Source organism: Dermacentor andersoni, chromosome 6 (assembly GCF_023375885.2).
Source record: "Dermacentor andersoni chromosome 6, qqDerAnde1_hic_scaffold, whole genome shotgun sequence".
NCBI classification, from domain to species: Eukaryota; Metazoa; Arthropoda; class Arachnida; order Ixodida; family Ixodidae; genus Dermacentor; species Dermacentor andersoni.
Window position 1 is genome coordinate 1,622,165 of NC_092819.1, and position 24,799 is coordinate 1,646,963.

Here is a 24,799-nt window from a genome sequence, read left to right on the forward strand (position 1 = left end):
CCAGTGGAGGAACGTGAGTTCTGTGTTTCTCAGGTAGTCTATGTGCTCTCTTGTGCCGGACATGAGCGCACGGGTGAGCGGATCGGTCGAGTGGCGGCTATCTTCGGGAACGCAGGCTATGTGTCCTGCCTGCGGACAAGGAAGAGGGTTTCGTGGTGCTTTCGCAGGATGTTTTCCGTGATAAAGCCTGTGCTGCGATATGTGCTGTCTTTAATCCTATTCGACGCGTTTCGCTGAAGAAAGTAAGGTTGCGAGCTAAGCAGATGTGTAAAGATCTTAATTTGGCTAACATTGTTAAGAAAATCAATGGCACTGACGCTGACTGCCTAGAAATATTTTTCACCGCCAAGACCCATATGGATGATTGTCCTTTTCGTGTCATTGTTTCTGAATCCGGGACGTGGCAGAAGTGTGTCGCAGAATTCCTGCAAAATAACCTGAGACTTCTCAACATGGCGGATCCGTACCTTACCAAAGATGCCCACTGTAAAAGCCCCATATAATATAGTTTGCAATTGTTTTCATAAACCTGCTCTGAGAGTCCATTTCACTGCACCAAAATGCATTTCTGGCTGCTCCCAAAGCTGCTCCAAAATGGCATGGGCCAGTAGCATCACTGCAATTCACCAAACTGGGCCGCGAACTAAATCCTGCCACATGCTGTGCCAAATTTTCGTTTATCGCTGGTATTGCACCACGTCTGCACCAACACAAAGCTGTCGAAATTAGGCATATATTGCCCACTCGAGAAGGCACTGCACAGCAAGCAACTGTAGTTCTCAACTCACCCTCGCACACTTTCCCTCACAACTCCAGCATATATGGCATGCGGCCACAACCTTATCACACTTAAGACATTATACGAAACCTCACAGCGATGCTGACAGCAGAAATTCACCAATAATGTCCATATAATTGCTATCTCAATAATATTTATGTTATATAATTGTGGTGACACACAATTGTGAGGGCACAGTTGCTTGACCTGCTTTTTTCGAGGTTGCTTAGTGGTATATCGACAAGTGCATAAGACGCACTTTATTATGACTAAGCAGCCTGGACATGGAAAAAAACTTCAGAAACGGAACAAGGAAGTTGACACAGACACACAAGTCATACAACACAGACGCTATTCATTCTATACCTGCGAGGACAACTATAAAAGTAATGTCCTTGTTTCTGTTCCATCTGGATTTGCGCTGCTCATTCGTGCTTCTGATCAGCTACCAACTCACTCATGCAACTAGTAATTTCAATTGTAGGGATATATAGTGTCAATATAGTACAGACACCCAATTCTTTAATAATTCCAGCAGAAATTTTTGTTGGGCTAGTTGGTGCATGTTACTGAAGTACTAAAGCGGCAAACAGACGACACAAAAAGAGACACGGACGAGCGCTTGTGTGAGCGCCGAATAGATTTTACATCAGCACTTTGCACGGAACAGCATAGAAGACCGTATGCTGTGACTAGTATGAGCTTCAAGTGCATGAGCTTATGCTTGCAGATTATTGCATGAAAATACAGTGCTTGCGCCATATTAAAGAATTTGGTGGCAGTACGTATTCAACTTGTTTAGTGGATGAAATGCTCTAACAGACAAATCATTTAGCAGATGAAACAGATAACAAAGCCAAGGACAGCTTCAGGGAGAAATTAATGAACTATTTATTGAAGTGCAGAATTAAGTGTGAATTAGAGTTAAATGTGCAATTATCTTCATCTTTGTAATAAGAATAAAATGTGAAAACAAAGAAACAAAGAAAAGTACTTGCAGCATAGTATAAAAGTCGCAGTTCTGCCTAAAAGCCAAAGCATCAAATGTAATAACAATGTATTAGACAGCTATATGAAGTGAGGGTAGTAGTTCTTATGGCCGTATAAATGTGTAAGCATTCGCTTACTAACTAAATAAACAAGCATGGCAGCGCAAAAGTGCCACATACAGTGTTCTTTAGTCATCAGTGTAATACTAAGCGCAATGCAATCATGAATTAACATCGAAACAATATTAAAGCTTCTGAATAGAGTATAAATCTAACATTCACCTGATATTTTTACAAAAAGAATGGACAACGGTCTAATATGTGTTGTACAATGGCTGCCGGTATTGGGGGCAAGCTCCATCACTGGAAAACCTGGCACCCCCGTTGGCGTGACGTGCTATGAGGGATCACGTGACACAGCGGCCGCGTCAGCTGCTTCAGAAGCGCCGAAGCGAGCTAAAAACAAAAGCTTTAAGTCTCACCTGGCACTGTCAGATACTAATATGCTGCGGCCTAAACTCATGGCACGGTGCGAAAACGTGCTTGCAGCGACACATTGTGCATGGACATGCATGCAGACGTGCAGCTGGTCACCGTGAACCCGTGCGAACGCTACATCGAAGCTTCATTCTATTATGCTCCATTTTGTTATAGACAGCCCTCTATAAAACATATTTCACATAGTTTGCTCCAAGAGATTGCCGCGGGTGACTCCATCGTAGCGACCCTGCGCAGTGGGCATTCACTGTACCTATTCGGTAAAGAGATAGTGTCTGTAGACCATTCTGTGCTTTATGTTTGCCCAAGATTATTATTTTAACAGTAAAAAACTTCCATAGTTTCGAGAGTATTTACAGGAATGTCCAAGAGGGCTCCTGCGGCATGTTTTTATTGAGCGCTGATAGCCAAACCTATTAGCAGCGTGCCGTTTTATCCCTCATACTACGCAAGCGAGGCGCTTCCGACAGATGGCAACTCCACAAGTCCTCGCCCCCAATCCTGAAGCCAGCTTCGCTGCAATACAGTTGTGTTATGTGGTAAAGCATACAAATGCTCCAAAGGTGGTCTTTATATCGTGTTTAGTATTGCACCACGCAGGCAAGCTTCTGCCCAGCTTTTACGGAAAAAAAAGCATGCTTTAGAATTGTCTAAATACTGTAATCAGACATTGTGAGCTACGGTTATTGCTTGAAAATCTTCCTAGAACAGGTCAGTTCGAAAATAGATGTTTTCAATGAGAGATGTCATCTGTACATGCATTGTCTGTCCCCTATGCTCAGTCCTTACAGACGCTGCCGCTAGAGGGATTGCCATCGGACTCACCATAGGGGTCATTTACGTGAGTGCTGGCTGGTCAAGTTCGAACTATCCAGCGAAGACCAATTTCTGGATCAAAATAACAAAAGTTTGGGCCCATAGAAATGCATGGGCGCCATCTGGAACCTTTGGTCAGGGTCAAATTAATGGAAATCTTCAAATTAATGAAAATCTTCAGAAATAGCTTTACATAAAAGGGGACCAATGAAAGATTATGGTAAGTATTTGAAGACGCTGTTAACTGAGTAATCTTAGTAATAGACCCGACCAGATCAGGTCATGGCAGATATGAACACATAAGTATTATATGTGTTAGTAACAGTTATGGCTTGGATATGAGTGTTAGTTATAGGTAGATACTGTCACAAGAGGAAAAGACTTAGTTGCAATGATGGTAGAAAGGATGTTGCTGATGTCTTATTGACGTTAAAGGGCCTGTCACCAGGCCACATAGCAAATTTTGGTTGCCCACTGAAGTTGTTAAGTGCCCACTAAGGAGTCTTCTGCCACAAGAATTTTTCATGATGGCTCTTTAACAGTAGAAATATAAAAGTGCTGTGAGCCCATAATTTTATGGAAAGATGGAATGACGTTTCAGCTCCCCCACGGGAGCCTTGTTCACTATAATAGCTAATTGTGGCTAATAGCTTACTGCATCATTGTTGGCACGGACATGCACGAATTTTAATTCATACTTTGAACAATAGAACAACCAATAGAACAACCGCATTAGAAGTACCAGCGGCAGCTGCCTCATCCGTATTTCCTCACATCAACATTGTTTTAAATTTCGGCTGTAAACACCATGCACATATACGATATATTTAAATATATACTCTGGACAAATTTTATTATATTTTTTCAAAGAGAAGGAGGCAGCCAATAAAGATTATTTCTAAAGGTATGGATAGCCTATGCTTAGAGGATGAATATGTTGCTGTATGTTCACCTCGTTTCAAATTGCTTTGCGTGCTTTTGTGACCATGAAAGAAACCAGTGACCCCTTCAGCAGAGTCTTTTATCAATGGCATGTGAAATGCATGTGAATGTTGTGTGTCTCAGTATTGCTTCTCTTTTCATTAAGCAGTGCCAACGACTCATGAAAAAAAATCTCATAATTTACAATATTTATTAGGAATGGAAACATCGTCACTTGCATGCAGCGGTCATAAATATATACAGGATGTCCCAGTTAACTATCGTGCACTTAATTTCAAAAAACAGCAACTGCATTATTCAAAGAAAACCTAGTGCATGTTGTTTCTGGTACAGTAGAGTACTTGCCAGTAATGTTATTAATTACTGAGATTTGTTTAGGTAATTGTAATTAATTTTCTAATGCAAGACATAATATCCTAATTATGAAAGTGTCAGTGAGGTGTTGAATGGCACAGCCAAGGGACATCTAATTGTGGTATTTTCAGCGACGTACTAATTACATACTAATTCTTTCTGACGATAGATAAACCCCGCAAAATATGAAAAATGCCACGTGACTGTGCTCCCGCCTGCATCTTAATGCAGTGCCCTCGAACAAGCTCCCTCCGAGTTAGCCAGAACAAAATAAAGGAAATAAAAAAAATAAAACATCGTGATTGAGCTAGTGCCTTATCTGCTGTGCCTCGCCCAAAGTAACATGTCGCATTTAGTGTTAGTTGAAAACAAGCTGTGATAGCTGTTGTCTAAGCGTATATAAAGTAAACTGATAATTCTTTTTTTTTTTTTTTTTGCCACAAAAGCGAATTCACAAAGTCAGTGCAAATGTTTAAAGGTGTGTTTTGTTTTGTCCCAGTCGCTATGTCCTTCTCTAATGAGCAGAAGGTAAAAATTATCCTTTCCTTGGAAGCTGCAAATGACAAGAGGAAGGCCGCAACTATATATCAGTTATGGGAGGTGTGGTGGTGTACCAAGCACGTCTACTACCACCATAAATTATGAAAACTTGAAACAAGCCAGCAGCATCATGCAACAGCGCCGTAGGACTTCATCTTTGATTCCTAGCCTACGCACAGATGTTCTAGCATTTATGGTCTCAAACCGCCATGCTAGCGTGTGGGACGTGGCCGCCCAGGTACCAATTTCCAAGTCATCAGTTTGGAGGATTCTAAACCACGGCTTTCACCCGTTCCACTTTAACCAGCACCAATGCTTAGAAGATAGGGACCTGTAGAATCATCTAGATTTCTCGAATGTGGTTCTCACAAAAGCCAATGAGTCACTGGACTTTTTGAGCAATATAATGTGCACAGATGAAGCCAATTTTCACAGAAACGCCTAGGTAAATTTGCATAATGCACACTATTGGGGTGGCTCCAATCCACACTGGGTAAAGCGCACTGCGCAGCAGTATCCCAGTGGTTGTTCAGTGTGGGGTGCGGAATTTACGCCGGTGCTGTAATCAGTCCCATCTTCTTCAATCACACACTGACCAGACAGCATTACATGGACGAAATCCTTGAAGGAGTGGTGGATGAGTTTCTCACCGAAGTCCCGCTTTCACATCTTCCACATCTGTGGTATCAGCAAGATGGAGCACCAGCACACAGCAGCAGCCGAGCACAAAACTGGCCGGTTGCGACTTTTCATGCGCAATAGATGGGAAGGCATGGGCCTGTAAATTGGCCGGCTAGGTTACCTGACCTCTCTTCACTCGATCTCTTTCTTTGGGGTTATGTGAAAGATAGTGTTTACATGATCGACATGGATGTCAGGTTAGCTCAAGACAAGGATAACAGATGTCTGCCATAGGATTTGACCGTTGGTCATCAAGAAAGCCATTGAATATTTGATAAAGCAGACTCTGTACTGCATAGCTGCAGAAGGACACCTCTTCAAACAAGTCCTCTAGGTAGCAGCTGGTGTTCAACGGCGCTTACAAATTCATAGGTACTAAGAGCATACTGAAATTTGATGTATTTTTTTGTTTGTATTTTGTGCAGGCTTCCCGGTTGCCAATTCGGCTCATTTAGAAGTGGTTATTCACTTTTTTGAAAGCATCCGTTTTGCCTTTTCTCAACACGTGGGTCGCTTCCCGGTCTGTTTATTTCGCTTTTATTTTATGCCATGAACCTGTTCTTGCAGCAGGCATACACTCTCATGAAAACTAAAACTGTCACTTGAATTTGGCTTTCGTCCGAAACAAGTTTATGGAGCGAAATATAGCTGAGCGCACGCTCTGTTGATGCTGTGCAAGCAAAGCTGGGATTTTGAAATATTCTATGCCTATTACATTGCTTTTTACATTTCATGCACGGTCAGAGTGGCGCTTCGGCCACGTTATCAAGGAGCTTTTGTTATCAATGTGATCAGTCGGCCTTGAGAGATGGATAATAAGTGTGACATAGAGAGGAAGGAATAGCTGCAAAGTTGTGAAACCTGCTGTTGGTGCTCCTTCCATACCATTATCAAGGTGATGCGCTATCTCTTCAGGTTTGCGACAAGCAATGCAGTTGCTTTCAGTCAGCTTATTTGAGGGCACGGCTTTATGATGCGGGTGGGAGCGCATTGACGTGGTATTTTTCATATTTCGTGAGGTTTGTTTGCCAGTCGGAAGAAATTGCACACAATTAGTACGTCATTGAAAACACAGCAGTTAGATGTCATTTGGGAGTGCCTGGGGTTGCCTACAAATTCCTCATCGACACTTTGATAATTAGGATGGTGCTTCTCAAATTACATCATTCATTGCAATTGTCTAATTAAATTTCAGGAAAGATAGAATTACTGACGTCTACTTCACTGTACTGGAAACAATATGCACTAGGTTTTCCTCGAGTAATGCAACTGCTTTTTTTTAGTCTTGTTTGGACAACCTGTATAATTCCCTCAGTAACCGAAATGAGGCCAAGCCGGATTCACTTGAAATCAATCAACAGCAGTCATGTGCTGGAGCACTTATACTCGAACTCAGAAAAAGAAAAAGGCGGAAAAAGGTTGCAGTTTTGCTGGAAAAGCGAAGCAGTATTAGTGATAGCGAAGTATACGACAATTACGCAAAGGTAGATTACATGATAGAGAGATGCCAGGATCTGGGTGGTGGGAAAGGACTTGGGCTGTGAAATTGAACTGTCTCTTACTATGAGGTGTTGTAAATTCTCATATAAGGATGTCACTTCAGTGAACGATTCCTTGAGGTCACACGAAGTTTCTTCAAGTGCAAGATATATATATATATACACACACACACACGCACAGTTGAAACCCGCGATAACGAAATCCAGCAACAGCGAAATTCTCGTGACAACGAAACATTTTCATATCCCCGGCGAACGTCCGTAGGATTCAATGCATTTCATACCTCTCAGCAATGAAATATCACTGTGCTGCAATCCCGCATCAGTGAAATTTGCTGAAACGTAACTCCGCATATTACCTACTCGCGTAAAGCTAACAGGCTCCAAGATGTGATCAAATGCGATTGTTTTGCACTAAAATTGCGTGAAACACCACCACATTACACTTGTGTGGGCGCCGTTTTTGTTCGCAAAAACACCGAAGTGGCACAAGCGATCAGTGCGCTGAAAACACGTCATGGCCGCCATCTTGTTTGTTGATCACCCGTTTCAAGAGGCACGCATGTTGCTACCGACATGTGACGGCGGTTTTTGCACACCTATTAGGTGAGATCGTAGATCATTGTTCGAAACGCACATTCAATTTGCGTTCCCCGCAGCTGACAGCGAAGCCTAGGCTAATCGCCTAAGGTGAAACTAATCGCAAACTGAATGCGCGTTTTGAACAATCGCTGATCGTGGCAGTGCACTGCGTAATGTGCGTCTCGGTGAGAAAAATGCAGCAAAAACAAGGAAATCCAGGTCCCACCAACACGGAATTGTTTATGGCGCTTGAGATGGCGGTCGCAGCATATGGAGCGTCACGCATCGGGGCCATGATTGAGCGATCGTCCGGGAATACGCATCCCTTGCTTCAAGGACGCTGGTTTTGGTGCCACTCGGCAGGCATTGTGTGCGGATTCGGCGCTGGATGTAGATTTGCACGAAAGGGCCACTATCTTGATCGTTTGCCTTCTAGTACACGAGTCGCGATCACTTTTGCGCTCGGCACTGTACACGTCGGCGCATACAGGCAACAGCGTGCACTGGATAAATGCTGCTGCATGCACTGTTGCTCTGCGTTTGGTGCCGAGTTATGCAAAATCTAGCAAAATTGACTGCATCTCCGAAAGCAATTGACCGAGAATACTGCGCTATGGCAGTACTGCCACTGCTGGTCGATTCATGCGGCGCACTTTGTGCTGTCGGCAATGCAGTTCTATATCCTCGAGCAATGCAAAGTAGGCTAACGGAATATTGAGAGCAAAGTTTTGTTCTGCGATGCATTACTTGTCTGTGCTGTCTCTTTTGGCAACAATGAAATTCTCGCGAAAGCAATTTTTTTCGCGTTCCCCTCCGATTTCGTTATCGTGAGGTTCAACTGTATATAGGATTAAGAAAGCTGGTCGAAAACATCCATACCGTACTTGTTTTCATGAATTTGGACTTCAATTTTTTGGTGAAGCCCATACACAAGAAAATAGTGAATGAATTTGTATCTGCTTTGAAGAATCAACATGCATGCCATTGTGTATGGCCAATGTTCTGGCAAAGTAAAATGTTTGTGGAGGAATTACTGCCCTTGTGAAAATCCCTTAACAAGTGCTTGAGAGCGTTATGTGCAAGCAATGTTTCAAATGGGCCTCTCGGACGTGGGCAATGTGTGGTTTAGTTACAGGCACCTGAAAGTCTTACTGCAACTGCTCGCAACAAACAGCTTCGCTGAAAATTTCGTTATGATTCTGCAAGGTTGCACAAGTCTGCTGCTATTGAGGGTGCCACCCACTTGCACTGTGAACAGGAGAAAACATTGTTTTCCAGGCCCGGTTCCATGCCCCAAGTACCATCTTCGTTGATGAAATTGATTCCCTGTGTTCACGAAGAGGCTCTGACTCGGAGCATGAGGCCAGCCGGCGTGTAAAATCAGAGCTGCTTATCCAGATGGATGGTAGGTTTCAGTGTACTCCATGCCTTGTGTTGAGTGTCAGCGACACTTATGTGATGCAGGCATCACCAACAACGAGGACCCTGCCAAGGTGGTGATGGTTTTGGCGGCCACCAACTTTCCCTGGGACATTGATGAGGCACTGCGCAGGAGGCTCGAGAAGCGCATCTACATTCCCCTGCCCAACAGTGTGAGGACTCTCCTGTACTTTCTCAGAAATACCGTATTTACTCGCATAATGGTCGCACTCGCGTAATGATCGCACCCCTGAATTTTGTCGTCAACATTCAATTTTTTTAATTTCCCGTGTAATGATCGCACCCTGAACTTGCCGCAGCTCTATGTCGTGTGCCAAGTCTAGCTAATAATGATCGCGCTTACCATCTGTCGAATGCTACGCGAACGACTCGTCTGCACGCACCAAACATTCTTAAGCAGATGCCTCATTTCATTACTTTCATCACTTTCCGCACTTCCATGGCAAAAAGACGTACAACCAAACTTGCCTTTATTATGGGTAGGCTTTATAATGGTTGTGGTCAACAAAAAGAAGGCAGCTTTCGATTCCTCTCGTCTGCACTTGTGGGCACGTAACAACTCGCGCGCGGCAATGATAGTAGCCACGTTTTCACTGATACGTTAAAAGTGTACCCTATTCATACGCCGACGCTTGTAACACAGCTAAGATATTTGCCCACCCTTCGCGGAAACGTGCCGTGTTAGGATAGTAGTGAAGACAGATGCCGCAGTTTCCGCAGCACGCCGGCCATGTGTTTCGATGTCACTGGCAGCTAAGCATGCCCATCTCTGTTTCTGTCCCCTCAAAGTGGACATGGCTATGTTATTGCCGCAAACTTGCCGATATTAACGATATTATTCATCACTGATACGGAAGAAACTGTTTCAATGCACGTAATGTACTCACGAGAAGAAAAAAAAGATCGCGTTCGGCGCGTTCGGCTTGCTCCGCCAGCCGCCATTTTTGTTTTGGTGTCCCGCACCCGCATTCCGCAGCAAACGCGGGACGAAAAAAAAATTTTTTTTCTCGCGGGAAATTTAACCTGCGTATTGGTCGCACCCCTGAATTTGCGTCAATTTTTCTGACAAAAAAGTGCGATCATTACGCGAGTAAATACGGTAGGTGCCCTAGTGCTGCATGACATGACTGCTGGGCTAGTTGGTAATGTACCATCATGGTACTTCATCTTCATCACTTCTATCCATTCTGCATGCCGTACTGTGCATCATTCATTGAACATCCTCAAATCTCCTCAGAACATTCAGTAATAAAAGCCCTAGTGTAATTGTTTTGCACATCAGTCGCACATCCCGGTTCGTCATTTGGTTAGAAGAAAAAAAGTAACTAAATCAGGGGTTCTCAAACTGGATTCTATTTTAGGGTTTTGCAAGTGCATAAAATGATGCCAACCCCATTTGACCATCTTATTAATTTCAACACTTAGTCTATTTAGCGAAAGAATTCTGCATTTAATTTTCAATTTAACGACACCACCACATACATCAGTGCATCAGTAGTCTTTGCGGCATAAATCAACGCAGCACCAGCAAGCAAGTCTTATTGCTGTGCAGTTTGCATGCCCATCGTGTCTGCACCGAGTGCTTTTTATTCATGCTTGAAAGCGTGGTTTTTAACATACGAGCAGGAGTCAACTTGAAAGTTCTCCAAGCTGAGAACCAGTTTCAAATTCAGCAGCGTCTGCTTGGTTGACTCTTGTCACCGATGGTTGGTGATCAGCCATTTAAATGGTGTGATATGACAGAGAGACTCTGCAGGTTCATGCATGACTTGCAGTACAGGCGCATTGGTGTCATCTTGGCACAGTTTATATATAGGCTGGTTTGCTTACACCTTGTGTTCATTTTTGCCTTATTCAAACTGAAAAGGCACAAAAAGCATATTGATAAGCACGCGGCACACCACAGCTGCGTGACACAGGTCTCTTTGGACTTGATGTTTCGATCAGTATATCAGAGACCATTCTACAGGATGAATGGCTTGAAACATTTGTGTGCAAAAAGAAAAATGCAGATCCAATGCACATGTTGGAATCTACGTGAAGCTTTACTCAAGCAGTGTGTTTATTGAGGGTAGGTGCTCCTGAGAAATCACTTTTCGTTAATAACAATGCTCATTAAATGGCATTTATGCAGAATACAGTTTAATCTCCCATTTTCAAATATGTTCTTAGCCCCCCCATAGGAGTAGGGTTTCTTGTGCAAGGCTTCCTACTAAGCCTAGGAGAGTACTATAAAATAGCTTATATTAGTACTCCTTATAGGTGTGTAATTGGAAATGAGCTCAAAAAGGTATTTTGTTCTTGCTTTATTAAAGGAAAATAATTTTTCATCTCAACTGTCATTATTGAGAACATTGATTATGGTTTCCTAAAATGCACATGGCCAAAGCGGCAACAAATTGCAATAACACATAAGTACTTGCATAATAAACATTGTTATACATGTATGTGCATGCAAAATGTGACTGAGATTGAGTCACATTGGGTACAAGAATTTTCATGCAGAAGTAGTAAAAATAGTGCCAGATTGAAAATAAAAAAAAAAGTTAAGCTTAGAGTTTCTAAACTTGCTTAATATTATTGCAGGTACAGTCGACTTCTGTTAATTTGACCCTGATGGGATCGATGAAATTGATCGATTTATCCAGCGAGTCGAATTAAACAAGGTGCAGAAAAAAACACCAAAACATACCACTGATTCATTTGGCAGTATTTTCCGCGTTTAGCACACTTTTGGATCAAACGCACAGCCATTTTATATGTGTAAATAGTAGAAAATTAGCGTAGGAATGGCTTAAAGCTCCTAACCAAAACAAATCTAATGCGCACCCGATTTTTCAGAATAACAGCAGGCTTTCAAAAGTTAGCTTCGCCGCAATGCAGCCATGATACGCAGTAAAGCGTATGAATGCTGTGAAGGCTGTTTTGGTTTCATATGTGATCATATAGACCGTTTCATCGGGCGAGAAGGATAGGGCGCGCGGAGAGCCTTTCCTCCTCTCTGGCTTGGGCGATCCGGCACGGCGCTGCTTGAAAGTATTGCTGTCGCGTGCTGCGGAACGATACCTACATGTTTTAGATCGTACTTTGTGAAATTTACACCATGTTCGTTCATATAAGGTCGCTAGGGAAGGCTTTCGGTTCATCGGTAACTACTGTAGGCAGAAATATGTGTTGGGGGCGCAAAAATGTGGCGCGCATAATCAGCCGCGGTGTACGCGCATTATCAGTCGCGGTGCGTGTATGTGTTGTTTACTGTTTTGCTATCGATTTTAATTCAACAAAGAAAACCGGCGTCTCTGTATTACCAGCATTAAATGGTAAATCAGCTCACTCTCAGATCGATTGGCGTAGGGAGTAAAACATAAAACATAAGAGCGCATGCTCGTGCACGGCCAACCTAAGGCAACCACGAAACACCTGAGCGGCAGGCGCTATCAAATATTTGTGATACACTGGCATCGTTCTCACGCATTTCAAGTCTAGTATGCTTGAAATTACCATATGTCTACGCTAGCCTTGCTGCATGAGGCCCATGGCGCTGCTCAACACAGCGATCACTGCGGTTGGTGAGCCAGCACGATACATATATAAGCTGTGTGCTTCGGCATTGCCTTTCTGGCCTGTATACAGCCATCATATATGAGAGGGTTCGCATAAAAAGAATGCGATGGCTATTTTTGAGCGCAAAGTTTCCGTAATTCGTGTGAGTGCGTCGTAGAGAACCGAACGAACACAACCGAAAAGAAAATTCGGTTATCATCCTCTTTCTCTAAAAAGCAAGAGAAAACTGGCTAACGCCACACAACGTTTATCAATATATAAGCGCTGATGCCGTAGTTGGACCATGCGCTATATAGAACAAATATATCTGTAATCCAGCACCTACTACTGCTTAGGACGCTCGCGCAGTTCGTAAACGGTCGCTTTGCTGGACAAGCTTAATTCAGACTGTAAGGTATGCTGCTATTACCAGCCAAAACTATTTTATTCATGGGTGGAAACCTCATCCATCCAACCATGCAAGTAGTCACGCAATGTAACCTACAGCGAACAGTTTGAACGCTTGTCAAAGTATAACAGCACAGCTCCTGTCGTATAACAGAACGGTACCCACGCTGTTACGATCGTCGCGTATGTTTCATGGCTCCTAAACCGCAGCTTAGAAATAGAGGATAATACTGCAATAAGGTCACATTAGTGATTGGAACATTCGGAAATACATAATTGATCTCCGAGCCTGATTGTTGGCTCAAATATGCGCGCACACATCGCGCTGCGTGTTCCGTCCGCCTCAACGCCAGTAGAAATTCCGGCCATGACGCCTTAAACCACTTCAGCACGTCTCAAAGAACCGTTTACCACGTAGAAGACGCACGTCATACTAAACAGACCGCACGACCGCGAAAACAAACGCCAGAACCTACCGCCGAGCGTATACCTGCCATGCAAAAGACCGCTTTCACCCAAGCCAGTATGGCGCTGCTCATAGGCGGCGCCACTGCGTTCACAATATGGCGGCGCCTACGAAAAAACGGTCTATATGCAAGCAATTTTCGGCCCAACTTTTTTGGAAAACAAGAGAGCGCCTGTTAGAATTAGGTAAGGACCATAATCTGAAATAGTTAGCTACCATTGTTGCTTTTTCATCTCGTTAGGGCGAGCCGAAAATAGGCGTTTTCAATGGGAGGTGACGTGTTCCACACATTCACTGTCCCCTAAGTTTCACTGAGACAGATGGTGCTACTAAAGAGGTTGTTATTGAAATCACCATAGGAGTCAGGCGCATGCATGCGGACTGGTCACGTTCGAATTATCCGGCGAATGCCAATTTTAGGATCAAAATAACAAATGTTTGGGCCCATAGAAATGCATGGATGCCAGCTGGGATCTTCGGTGGGCATCGATTTAACCGGAGTCAAAATAACAGAAGTGTACCATTATCAGTTTGCAAGAAATTTGCACAAAATGCAGACCTGTCTTTCCGGAATAAGTGTAAACCATTAAAATTTTTCTGCTGCGTGGGTGATATTGTCAGAGCCCTTGCGTGTTTCCTTCTCCAGCCGGGCTTCTTTGCTGCACGGCAATGGCAAGATCTAGCTTCAGTGGTATGTGTTCCAGAGGGTGTTTTGATTCTTCTCTGGTTGCTCAGAGCAATCATGTCCCGAGTTGGGACTCCTGTAGAACCTCCTCAAACCCGTTGTGGCTTTTGTTGAACCACAGTGTGGCTATATAGAAGTGGCCATCTCCAGTACAGTACGTGAACCAAATTTTGTTTTGGGGCACAGCAACCAACTCTTGCTGTTGAGGGACTCGGCCGTGTTCTGGTTTTTGCGCTAAATACTGCAAGATCACAGCTTTTCGCTTGTCAGTCTCTCATATGTAGGAAGTGTAGTGTTCGCTCAAGCACTGGGGAAAAAATTAGAGTGAGCCTGTGCTGTCTCAGTTAGGGCTAGTGCTCACCTCTTGTTGCTCTAGGAAAGCTCACCGTCTTGACAAAGCCTGTGCTTGTGAGCCTCATCAGTAGAGCATGAATGAAAAGATGAAGCCCCTACACCTACCATGCTTCAATTAAAATAATTTTTCAGCCTCCTGGTTGAAGTAACGCCGTGTTTAATTTTGTGCACATGAAAATAGAATGTTGAAGCTTAATTTTGCAATCAGAATGTAAAAAATTATTTTCAGAAGAAAAATTCGATTTTTCAACCTGCATCTCCCTGTAAATTCTATGCATGTGCAACCTCATACAATGTTCATACAGGGGGTTTCACGTAACTTGAGCCAAACTTTAAAAATATGCAAATGCCGTGTAACTGGACCAAACCAAGGTAATGTTGTTTGCCGTCGCTTAGAGATACTCAGATTATTTTTGCATTCCGCCTAATTACATAGTTAGTCTTAAGTAATTAATGAACTTCTCAATTAATATAATTAGGTGAAAAGTGTCAATGAGAAAATTGTATAGCAACGCGAAAAACACCTGATGCAGCTTTCTGTTGTTGAATATGTGCTATATAAAAGTGTTTCCGAGCATGAAAGAAGCCCGCGAATGCATGCAAAGTGCCTCGAGCGGCCAGTCGCGCTAAATCAAAAAAGTATATGAAAGAATGTTTTCAATATAATACATTATTTCATTAACAGGCCGGTGTGCTTTAGAGACACCTATAAGCCGACACTATATGTTCAGGTTTTATGTGGGGAGTTACATATATATTTTTTTATTATGTGTCTTGTGGGGAGCGTAGCATAGTGTAGCATAGCGTACGCCTAAGCACACTCCAAAGAAGCAGTCCAGATGCCATGCTCCAGGGTGACAAAAGATGCATCACATGACAGGAGATTGGATACGGCAGTTGCAGCTGCCGATCGCTGTTGACGTCCCTCATCAAACACAAACAGGTGATTCCAGCACATCCCCCTTTTCAAACACTTTTAACGTCACGTGCATACAATTCAAAATGGGGATAGGTAGACTGGACACAAGCACCATTTACGCAAATAAAAAAAAAACACGGAACAAGATCATTCAAAACATCAGTTGTCAAAACCCAGCCTTATGGGCTTGCAAACTACCAAATCTAGTCACAGTTACAATCTTAGCTTGATAATTGTTACCGTCAGTCTCCGTCCGAGTTAGAGGAACCGAGGATTTGTCAGTTTGGTTGCCTGCACTAGTGACCATTTGGGCCCTACTGGGCTGTTCCTAACTCGTAGCTCCCACGATCTATCCGGTCTTTTGGGAGACTGTTGAGCATACCCCTGTTGCAACGGACTTCGATCCCCTTCTTCATTTGAACACAGTATAAACGCGGCTGTGGTGCTGCTCCGAGCACAGTACCCTTGGTACGGACATCAGTCATCCACACCACATTGCCAGTTTCCAGCTTGGGGAGATTTCTAGACAGTAACGTCGTTTGGAGTGACAGCTTTGCCTCTTGACCTTATGGTCATTGGCCACCGCTTCTTTCAGGCAGCATTGTCCCAGATTGCGATGCATAGGCAACATTGGAACTCTCATCCTAAGCGTTTTACCCATTAGTATCTCCACTAAGCTGATTCCCGGAATGCCAGGCGTTGATCTATAGGCCAGCAAGACTAAGTAAGGGTCATCTGATTTCGAAAGGAGATGCTTAGCAGTCTGTACCATACGTTCCACTTCCTCGTTTCCCTGGTGGTGCCTCGGACTCGAGGTGACGTGACGGAAACCATATAGTTTGGCAAATTGCTCGAACTCTGCACTCACAAATTGGGGACCATTGGCAGTCACCACACACTCGGGTAGGCCATGTCTTGCAAAAATGCTTTTCAGTTTGCTTATCACAGTAGCAGACTTAGTTGACGGAAGAATGGCTATCTCGGTGTAGTGTGACGAGATGTTGCTGTCTGTGAATTTGACACAGATTGACCCTGACTCTCTCCCAAGGAAAAGAGGGTGTTGGCAATCAAATCATCAGTTCATTAAATTCTAGCGCATGCATCGCGCAAACATTGCACCGTTTCACAAAAGACACTATCTCAGTGCTAAGGCCCGGCCACCAGGCAGAACCTTTAGCTCCACTGCGGCATCACGAGATGCCTTGGTGACCGTCATGTAGCTTGCTTAGCACTTCTTTTAAAGGAGACTGAGGAATAATTAGCCTCATCCCGTTCAGCAACAACCCATTCACCATAGTAATGCATGCTCGATACTGCCACTATGGCGCGAGATAACACGGAACATTTTTTCTTCAGCCAACCTGTTTTGCACACTTAGCGCAGGCTTTGACACACCTCATCACTCATTTACCCCCTCTCTCGCTCTTGTCAGGAAATCATTGCCTGTTTGTAAGCCCAGTTAACAAGCTTTCGAGTATGCTGTCACCTCAGAGACAGTCAAGCAGCTTTCCAATTTCATGCGACCTAATGAAGAACGTGAGAGAGTGTCCGCATTGGTGAGCAGTTTGCCAGGAACATATACTATGGAAAAATGGTATCATATCAGCCGCAGCCAAAAGTGTTGAATTCTTGGCGGTATTGCATCAATTGCTATGTGACCCAACAACAATACCAAGGGCTTGTGGTCAGTTTTGAAAACAACTTCCAAACCACGTATATACTCATCGAATTTTTCAACTGCCCATGTCAGCGCAAGCACTTCCTTTTCGATCTGGGAGTACTGTTGCTCAGTTTTGATGAGCGAACGAGAAGTTATGACCTGGTTGACCAACCAGGTCATAACTTTGATGAACTTAAACTCTACATCTTACAGTCAAATTTCCGTTCTGAACGAGAAAGAAAATACAGTCAACCAGGTCATAAGTTTGATGAACTTAAACTCTACATCTTACAGTCAAATTTCCGTTCTGAACGAGAAAGAAAATACAGAAAATCATACCTTATCCATAAGTTCAAGACATTGCAACCAATAGGCATAAATATTTCAAAGGGAGCTTTAGAATCTATTCGCTATGCTAAACTTCAAGCTATAGGCAACAACAATTAGTTTTGTTTTGTAGCGTTTCTTTCTTTTCCTTTTTGTTCTCTTTTTTTCCTTATTTCCGTTGTCCCCCTTTATTTATATATACCATTTCAGTATTTCAGTATTCAAGGAGGGAGGAGGCGTATCCCCCCCTTTTCCCTTTCCTTTCCTTTTTTTTTTTTTTTTTTTTTTGTCAGCTGCCGTGTCAGACGCCCTTGACACGCCGGCTAATGCGCATGTGTTGACAGACCAGGGGTGGGGGGGGGGGGTGCCCTGGCTTTGACCTTGTACACAGGGTTCCTTTACTCTCAATTCGACACGCTAGCAACACATTTTCCCTCGTTTCCGCGTCCTCCCGCCTCACACCCTCTCCCCTTTAGAAGAACCCCACCTATATATACTGTGGCGAGGAAAGCATATGTCGCCTTGAAGAAGACAAGTCCACTTGTCGAAACGTTGGCTCCTGCATTCACCTTGTTCACGTTTTGCTCATCAACTTAAAGTACTTTGTTATTCATGGTTTCTGCGATTTGGCCGGTCTGTGATATGTCTTAAAAAGAACTGATTCAAAGTAAAGTTCTTTAAATGTTATAAAGTTATTACATGAGTTATTTGCTTCTCTATCGGGCAAATTCCAATTCGATTGCTTGATATTTGCCTAAGGTGCTCCAATGTTGCAGCTGTCATCGAGCGGTACATGAATTCCTCTGGTTTCACGTACATCAGATTGGTGTGCATTTTTAGGAAAATAAATATAGGCAAGTGACCATTTATGTCACAACTTAGCACCCCTGAAATTGTGTCTTCTGTTATAGAATTAGTAACAAACATGTCCAGCAATGACATTGTTGATTCAGTAACATGTGTAGGCATAGTAATGGCATCTTTAAAATAGTTGCACTCAGGCACTGATAAAAATTTATTACTTGTGACTGAGCTCTTCAAGACACCTGATTAAAATCCCTACCGACAGTAAGCACATAATTCAGAGCATGTGCGTGTGACACAAAACAAAACACAAATGTTGTTACTCTCAATGTAGTTTAAAGAGAAGTGGTTGAACCCTGGCTGCATGAAATGTCCAAACTCACTAGTATACCACGTTTCTGTGAACATTAAAATATAAAAGTTTATGCCACATGATTCCAACAGTGATTCCAATGTGGAGCCCTCTACTGAGGTGTCTCTCACAGCCCACTGCGCAGTTTCAGGACATTATTTATTCAGTTTTTTTTTTCTTTTTCATTCGTGTCATCATTTCACTAACAACACTTGTCTTGTGCACCGTGCGGTATGGAATGCCTTTCTCCCCTGCACAGTGCAATCACTCATCGACTTTGCAAAAATATTGGGTGCATTTTCTTCTGTGTTGGCATCTTTGTGTGTGCAGTAGCCATGCCCATGAAAAATCCTCCGTATCCCTGGCACATATCGTCATTTTGCATCTACTTCCTCTCTCTCTGTTTGTCTAATGAGCAATCAGCTCTGCTCGTGACACAAATCTGGTGTGCAGGAATGAGAATTTTCTGGAGCATAGGCCCTTGCGCCATGTCTTTATGTGTGTGTGCACCGTGGCATGAATGTATGTGCCTTGCATTTCCTGAGGTGCTGGGAGGGAGGCACTGCTGAGGATCAACCTGAAGGACGTCGAGGTTTGCCCTGGGCTTGACATCAACATCATTGCGGAGCGGCTCGAAGGCTATTCCGGTGCTGACATCACAAACGTCTGCAGGTTGGTAGGAGCCTACTGACTTGTCTCCACATTTATGGCAATGTGTGAGTTTTGTTGTGATTATTCAGCTCAAAACCCATCCATTTTCTGTGCCCTGCATTGCTGCTTGATGGCAGGTTCTAAAGGCTCAATCACACCAGCGACTTGAGCAGGTCGCGTGACCATTTGAAACTGGCAACTAAAAAGTGACTGAAGGTGACCTATGCTCGCATTGGCAAGTCAGGGTGAGCAGAATCTGCGAGTTGCAATCGCAGAGATTATCATTCTCAGCGAGAACTCTAGGGATTTAAGCGCTTCGCTGGGTTCGCATTCAGGCAACAGTCACGGATTTTGATTCGAGCAAAGAGGAAGACGTCACTGTGCTGATGTGCTGTGCTGTTCGTGGTGTCAGCTATGGCAGCATCGAAGCTCCTGAAGAAAAAGCAATGCTAGTGGGTGCTGCCGTAGCGATAACTAGCCAGCCAAGCGAGCTGCCTCCTGCTCGAACTCTGCGCATGGGACGAGGAGTAATATCGAGAGTAAGTTGTAATTTCTAGTTCATGTTGCATGGGAATCGGTGCATAATTTTGGTGCTTTCGTTTGCTGCTGCTTAGTTTCTTGCCACGACACGTTGCTGGAACTGCTGCGCCCCAGCATCACGAGGCAAGACACCAATTGCATTCCTGTAGTCCGCCATGGTGGCTTGGACTTTGTATTTGGTGGGATGCAGGAGGATACTGGATGAAAACACGTGCTAACATAACTTTCGGCACGCCACTGATTGGTTAAGCAGTTTTGCGACCACAGTCGCACAACTGAAAAATTGAGCAGCGAGCGACTGGCCCAGTATAGTCATTTTTCGAGAAAAGCGACCACTTGCGACTGACTTGGTCAGGTGACCACTGTCAGTCGCCGATGTGAATTAGCTTTAGATGCTACATTTCATTAGCAGTGACAATTTTCGAGACAACTTGTGTCTGCCGTGTGGTGATTTATGCCCCACACAGTGCAGCTCCTTGCAGCACAGAAAACAAAAGATGGGGCGCTATAACGTAAAGCTATTCCAATTCTGCAATCAGCCCTCCGCCATTGGTCAAAACCTTTTTAGACCACCCCCCCTTCACCTGTTGGTTACGTGACATCATGAAGACCGCGATAGCTCCCCATCTGATATGACATGTACACACTGATTATGCAGGATTTGGCCAAACAAAAAAAAAATAGTTATTTCTGATTTGACACCTTTTCACCATTAGATCTCAGCTGTATCCGTTGTGGGTAACACGCGCCCATCTTCCCCCGCGTCATCGTGCTCACGTCGAGGGCCAGCATAGACACAGGAGAGGCGCACTACGCCCTCTCCCGCTTCTCCCTCGCTCTCATGACGCGCATGCACCCTTCCTCCCCGACTCGCGGGAACATAGCTGATGATTGTAAAGGACATTCCCCTCGCCAAGGTAAAAAGGTACAAAACAGCGCCACCGGGGGAGACACTCGCTCTCTGTCACTGGACCCCTAACCTGCCGCACTGGAGTAGCTGTCGCAGCCCGTGAGTGACCTCGTTTGCCTGACTATCCCGGGCAACGAGGCCAGCCAATTATTACTTATTACAGAGAGGACTTCCCTCTGCCAGTGTTCTTTATTGCTGGTAGTAATAAACATTGTTACAGGTGACGCCGCTGGTTGCCTTATTCGTTCGAACCCAACGTAGCCACGATTCCTGCCCTGTGGGTTGAGGAGTACCACAGAGCGACTGTGTGGAGCTAGATCCGGAGCTCGCCTTCAACCCTAGCCACACGCAGAGTGGAACCCTCACAGCGTTAAGGATGCATTAATATGCCAAACCAAACTGAATTTTCTTCTGAATAGCCACAGGCTGCCTCGTTCCGAAAAGAATAAAAGATGGCTGCCGCCGATTGCTCAGGCACTGGCTACTCGCACATGCGAGAGAGCATGGGTTTATTTGTGTATAATAAAACTTTTTGTGTGGCTGTGTAATGTTTTCGAACACTCTCAGCACGTTTACGACCTCGTTCAGCCAATTATTCTTTGTTGAGGATATGTTTTAGCGTTATTCTTAAGCTCCTGTTGCATGCCGCTGCAATTTTCAACCAGCCACCACAAGCTAAGTAAGGGAAAGTAGACCAATCGCAGACGCCGGCACCACCCTCTTCATCCAGTTATCAATTTTCATTTCAGTGGCTCGGCCCCATTGAATCCCTCCCCACTTGAGCGTGCTCCTCGCCTTTTGTCAGCCAATTAGATAAGACAAGATGCTCAGTGTAGGCAATGTTATTCGTTTTTCAAGCTAACAAAAGTGACCTCCTATGAACGAGGAGAGCGTTTGATTGGTCTGTTCAGACAACCCTGCAGGTCACCGCCCGATGCTTGCGTCGGCGGTTACGCAGATTTGACATAAGGAAATTGGATTAAAAACATATTGGAATAGTTTTACGTTATCGGGCCCATGGTCAACTCCGATATTGGAAACGTCTGTTGCACATCATACAGTAAACATAATGTTGCACGAATGCAGTGCTTTGGTAACATGGAAAAGTAGCCACAGTAGCACGGAGGTAGTCAGTCATTATGCAGATCCAGGGCATGATGAAGAAAGGCCCAGTTGCTGTAGAGGCACTTGGGCTGTTTGAAGGCAATTCTACAGCAACAGTACAGTTGTTTGCGCACTTCTGCGCATGACTGTGGGTAGCGAGTTTTATTGTTTATTTCAGTGCCTGCCAACAGCTGATGAACCTTGGTGGCAGGTCACTAGTGCGTAGAAACACATAAATAAAATAAAATAAAATAAAATAGCAGAACATAATTTCCAGCAATAATGCATACTAAAGTAAACGTACAGAGCATGGTTTTGTATAAGGAAATTAACAAACTGAAAATAACTACTAAGCACATTTGTGCCAAGCATTTTATGTGCCAACTTTACACAGACACTCAATTGAAAATATCTGTGTTAGATAAACTGTCACTGTACATCTGCTATAGCCGTGTCATGGGGCAACTTAGAGAAATATTAAGATAAAATATGTCAGAACACCTGCTGGTTTTCAGTGAGAGAACTGAAACTGCAACAATGCTTGTAATTCAGAGCAATCAATCAGCCTGTGCAAAGAAAGCCTACTCGTGTCAGCTAACAGGCTTGAGTAGCCACAGAATTGATATTGGCGAATGTATCTGTCGTAGGAAGTACGAACAAATTAACGCTGGATGGCTTCTATTAAGCTACATTGGACATTGTGGGTGCACACAGCTGCAAATTCTAGTTGCAGTCCGACTAGTGCACAAAACTATTTTTTCAAGGACATTCAGGATGGCAAAACATTAACTGTGGACACACAGAAATTCTCATAACAAACTTTAGCCTTGAGCTCCGGCATCTTCCAAGAGGTATGACAGTCACGTGCGTCGAAGAGTTCACTCAGGTCACCGACTGTTTCACTGTAGAGCAAGGGGGTTCCATCAGCCTGCCTCCCGTGCCTCGAGATCTATCTATCGATGTTTGCCCAAGCTTACTCCCTGCGCAGAAACAAAGCCGCCTGGAGCTTGTACATCAGTTTCAGGACTGCTTCGCATCGACGTCGAGGGTTGGTCAAACGCCTTTGACCAAACGTAGAATTATCACTGATGATGCAGCCAGGCCCATCCAGCAGAACCCATATCGGGTGGCCCCACGGGAACGTCAAGCCATGGAAAGTCAGATCAAAAGAATGCTGGAAGACGACGTTATTCAGCCGTCAAAGAGTCCTTGAGCATCACCAGTGGTGTTGGTAAAAAAAAAAAAAAAAAGGATGGCAGCTCACGTTTCTGCCTTGATTACCACAAGCTCAATCAGATCACAAAGAAAGACGTTTACCCAATACCTCGTATAGACGATTCCCTCAATAAACTGCGACGTGCCCGTTATTTCTCGTCGATGGATTTAAGGAGCGGATACTGGCAAATCGAAGTTGACGAGAGAGACTGAGAAAAAACTGCATTCGTGACACCTGAGAGCCTCTACGAATTTAAGGTACTTCCCTTCGGCTTGTGCTCAGTGCCGGCAACATTTGAGCCGCTAATGGACACACTACTCTCAGGCCTCAAGTGGCAAACGTGTTTAGTATACTTGAACGATAGGATTGTATATTCTGCAACTTTTGACGAGCACATGACGAGCCATCCGATATGTCGGTCTCACGCTAAAGCTGGAAAAATGCCACTTTTGCATTGAAGAGCTTCTCTTCCTCGGTCATGTGGTCAGCAATGAAGGTGCACGGCCTGATCCTGACAAAATAGCTGCCATTGAAAATTTTCCAGCGCCGTCTAACAAAAAGACACCTAGACAATTTTTATGATGTGCGCGCTTATCACCGACACTTCATTCCGAACTTTTCACGAATTGCGTCACCACTGACACGCCTAATCAGGGAAGACATCGCATTCGTATGGGGTGAAGAACAGCAACAAGCGTTCAACGAGCTGCGGCAACGCCTCCAGGAACCCGCAGTCCTCGGACACATTGACAAAGACGCCCTCACAGCAGTAAACACCGACGCCAGCAATGTCGGCTTAGGAGCAGTACTCGTGCAGTGGCAAGACGGCGCTGAACGAGTAATAGCTTATTCAAGCAGAACCCTTTCCCGTACGGAAGCGAATTATTCCACCACGGAAAAAAAGTGCCTTGTGGTGGTCTGGGCCGTTATGAAATTTCACCCGTATTTGTACTGCCGCTCCTTTAATGTTAGTGACCACCACTGCCTTTGTTGGCTGATGAACTTAAAGGATCCATCAGGACGATTGGCACGCTGGAGCCTTAAGCTTCAAGAATTCGACATGTTTATTGTCTATAAATCGGGAAAGCGGCATGCGCCACAGTAGGGAATAAAGTACAACTATATATAAACAGCTAGTGGGAGAGGGGCTGTCTAGGTGCGTTTCCACAGGTTGTACCAATGGTGTGGCCCGGGGCCAGCCCTGTCACAGCTTGCCTGCGGTTCATCAATCACCTCTCCCCCACTCACTGCTTCTGGCAGTGAAAGGTTTGAGGACCACGATGCAAACTGGACGGCCAACTGGTCTCCCTTGGGAGTCAGTCAGTTTTTATACCAGAGGGAACACTTGGGTCTCCACTCAGTTCAGGCCCAACTGTTTGGCCAACAGAGAGGCATAGATGCTTTTGGCAGGGTCAATCAAGACGTGGTTGCACCTCAGGATGAGATTGCCGACACCGTAGTGTGACCGGTCGTATTGAGCCTGTTGTCCAGCTCGAGCTTTTGCCAAGTTGGAATGGGCCGGGTCAAGGGTCACATCCAGCCGTGAGCGCACTTCCACTGCATAGTCAGAAAGGGCATCTTTAATGGGTCACACCTGGCTGCCAGTCTGCAGAACACGGTCCATGGGGTTTGGCAGCTGTCTCCCAAAGTTAAAGAAAGTGGGCATGTACGTAGTCGTATGGTTGACTGTGGACCGTAAGAAGCCTATCTCAGTAAGACAAGCATCCCAATCCTGTTGCCA

At 44.4% G+C, this 24,799-nt stretch overlaps 1 protein-coding gene across 5 annotated transcripts in view; it reads left to right on the plus strand.

Annotated features, from left to right (window-relative positions):
* The window catches only part of Kat60 (katanin p60), a 131,329-nt gene that overhangs the window by 88,877 nt on the left and 17,653 nt on the right, over positions 1–24,799 (plus strand). For 2 of the 5 annotated variants that reach the window (XM_050169807.3, XM_055065739.2), the window contains exons 7-9: positions 8,958–9,084; positions 9,144–9,269; positions 19,183–19,309. In XM_050169807.3, the coding sequence (XP_050025764.1) occupies positions 8,958–9,084; positions 9,144–9,269; positions 19,183–19,309 (380 nt within the window). Of the gene's footprint in view, positions 1–8,957; positions 9,085–9,143; positions 9,270–19,182; positions 19,354–19,425; positions 19,534–19,623; positions 19,828–20,958; positions 21,175–24,799 lie in introns of those variants that run through there. The other 3 variants (XR_008610291.2, XM_055065741.2, XM_055065740.2) reach the window with 3 other exon arrangements.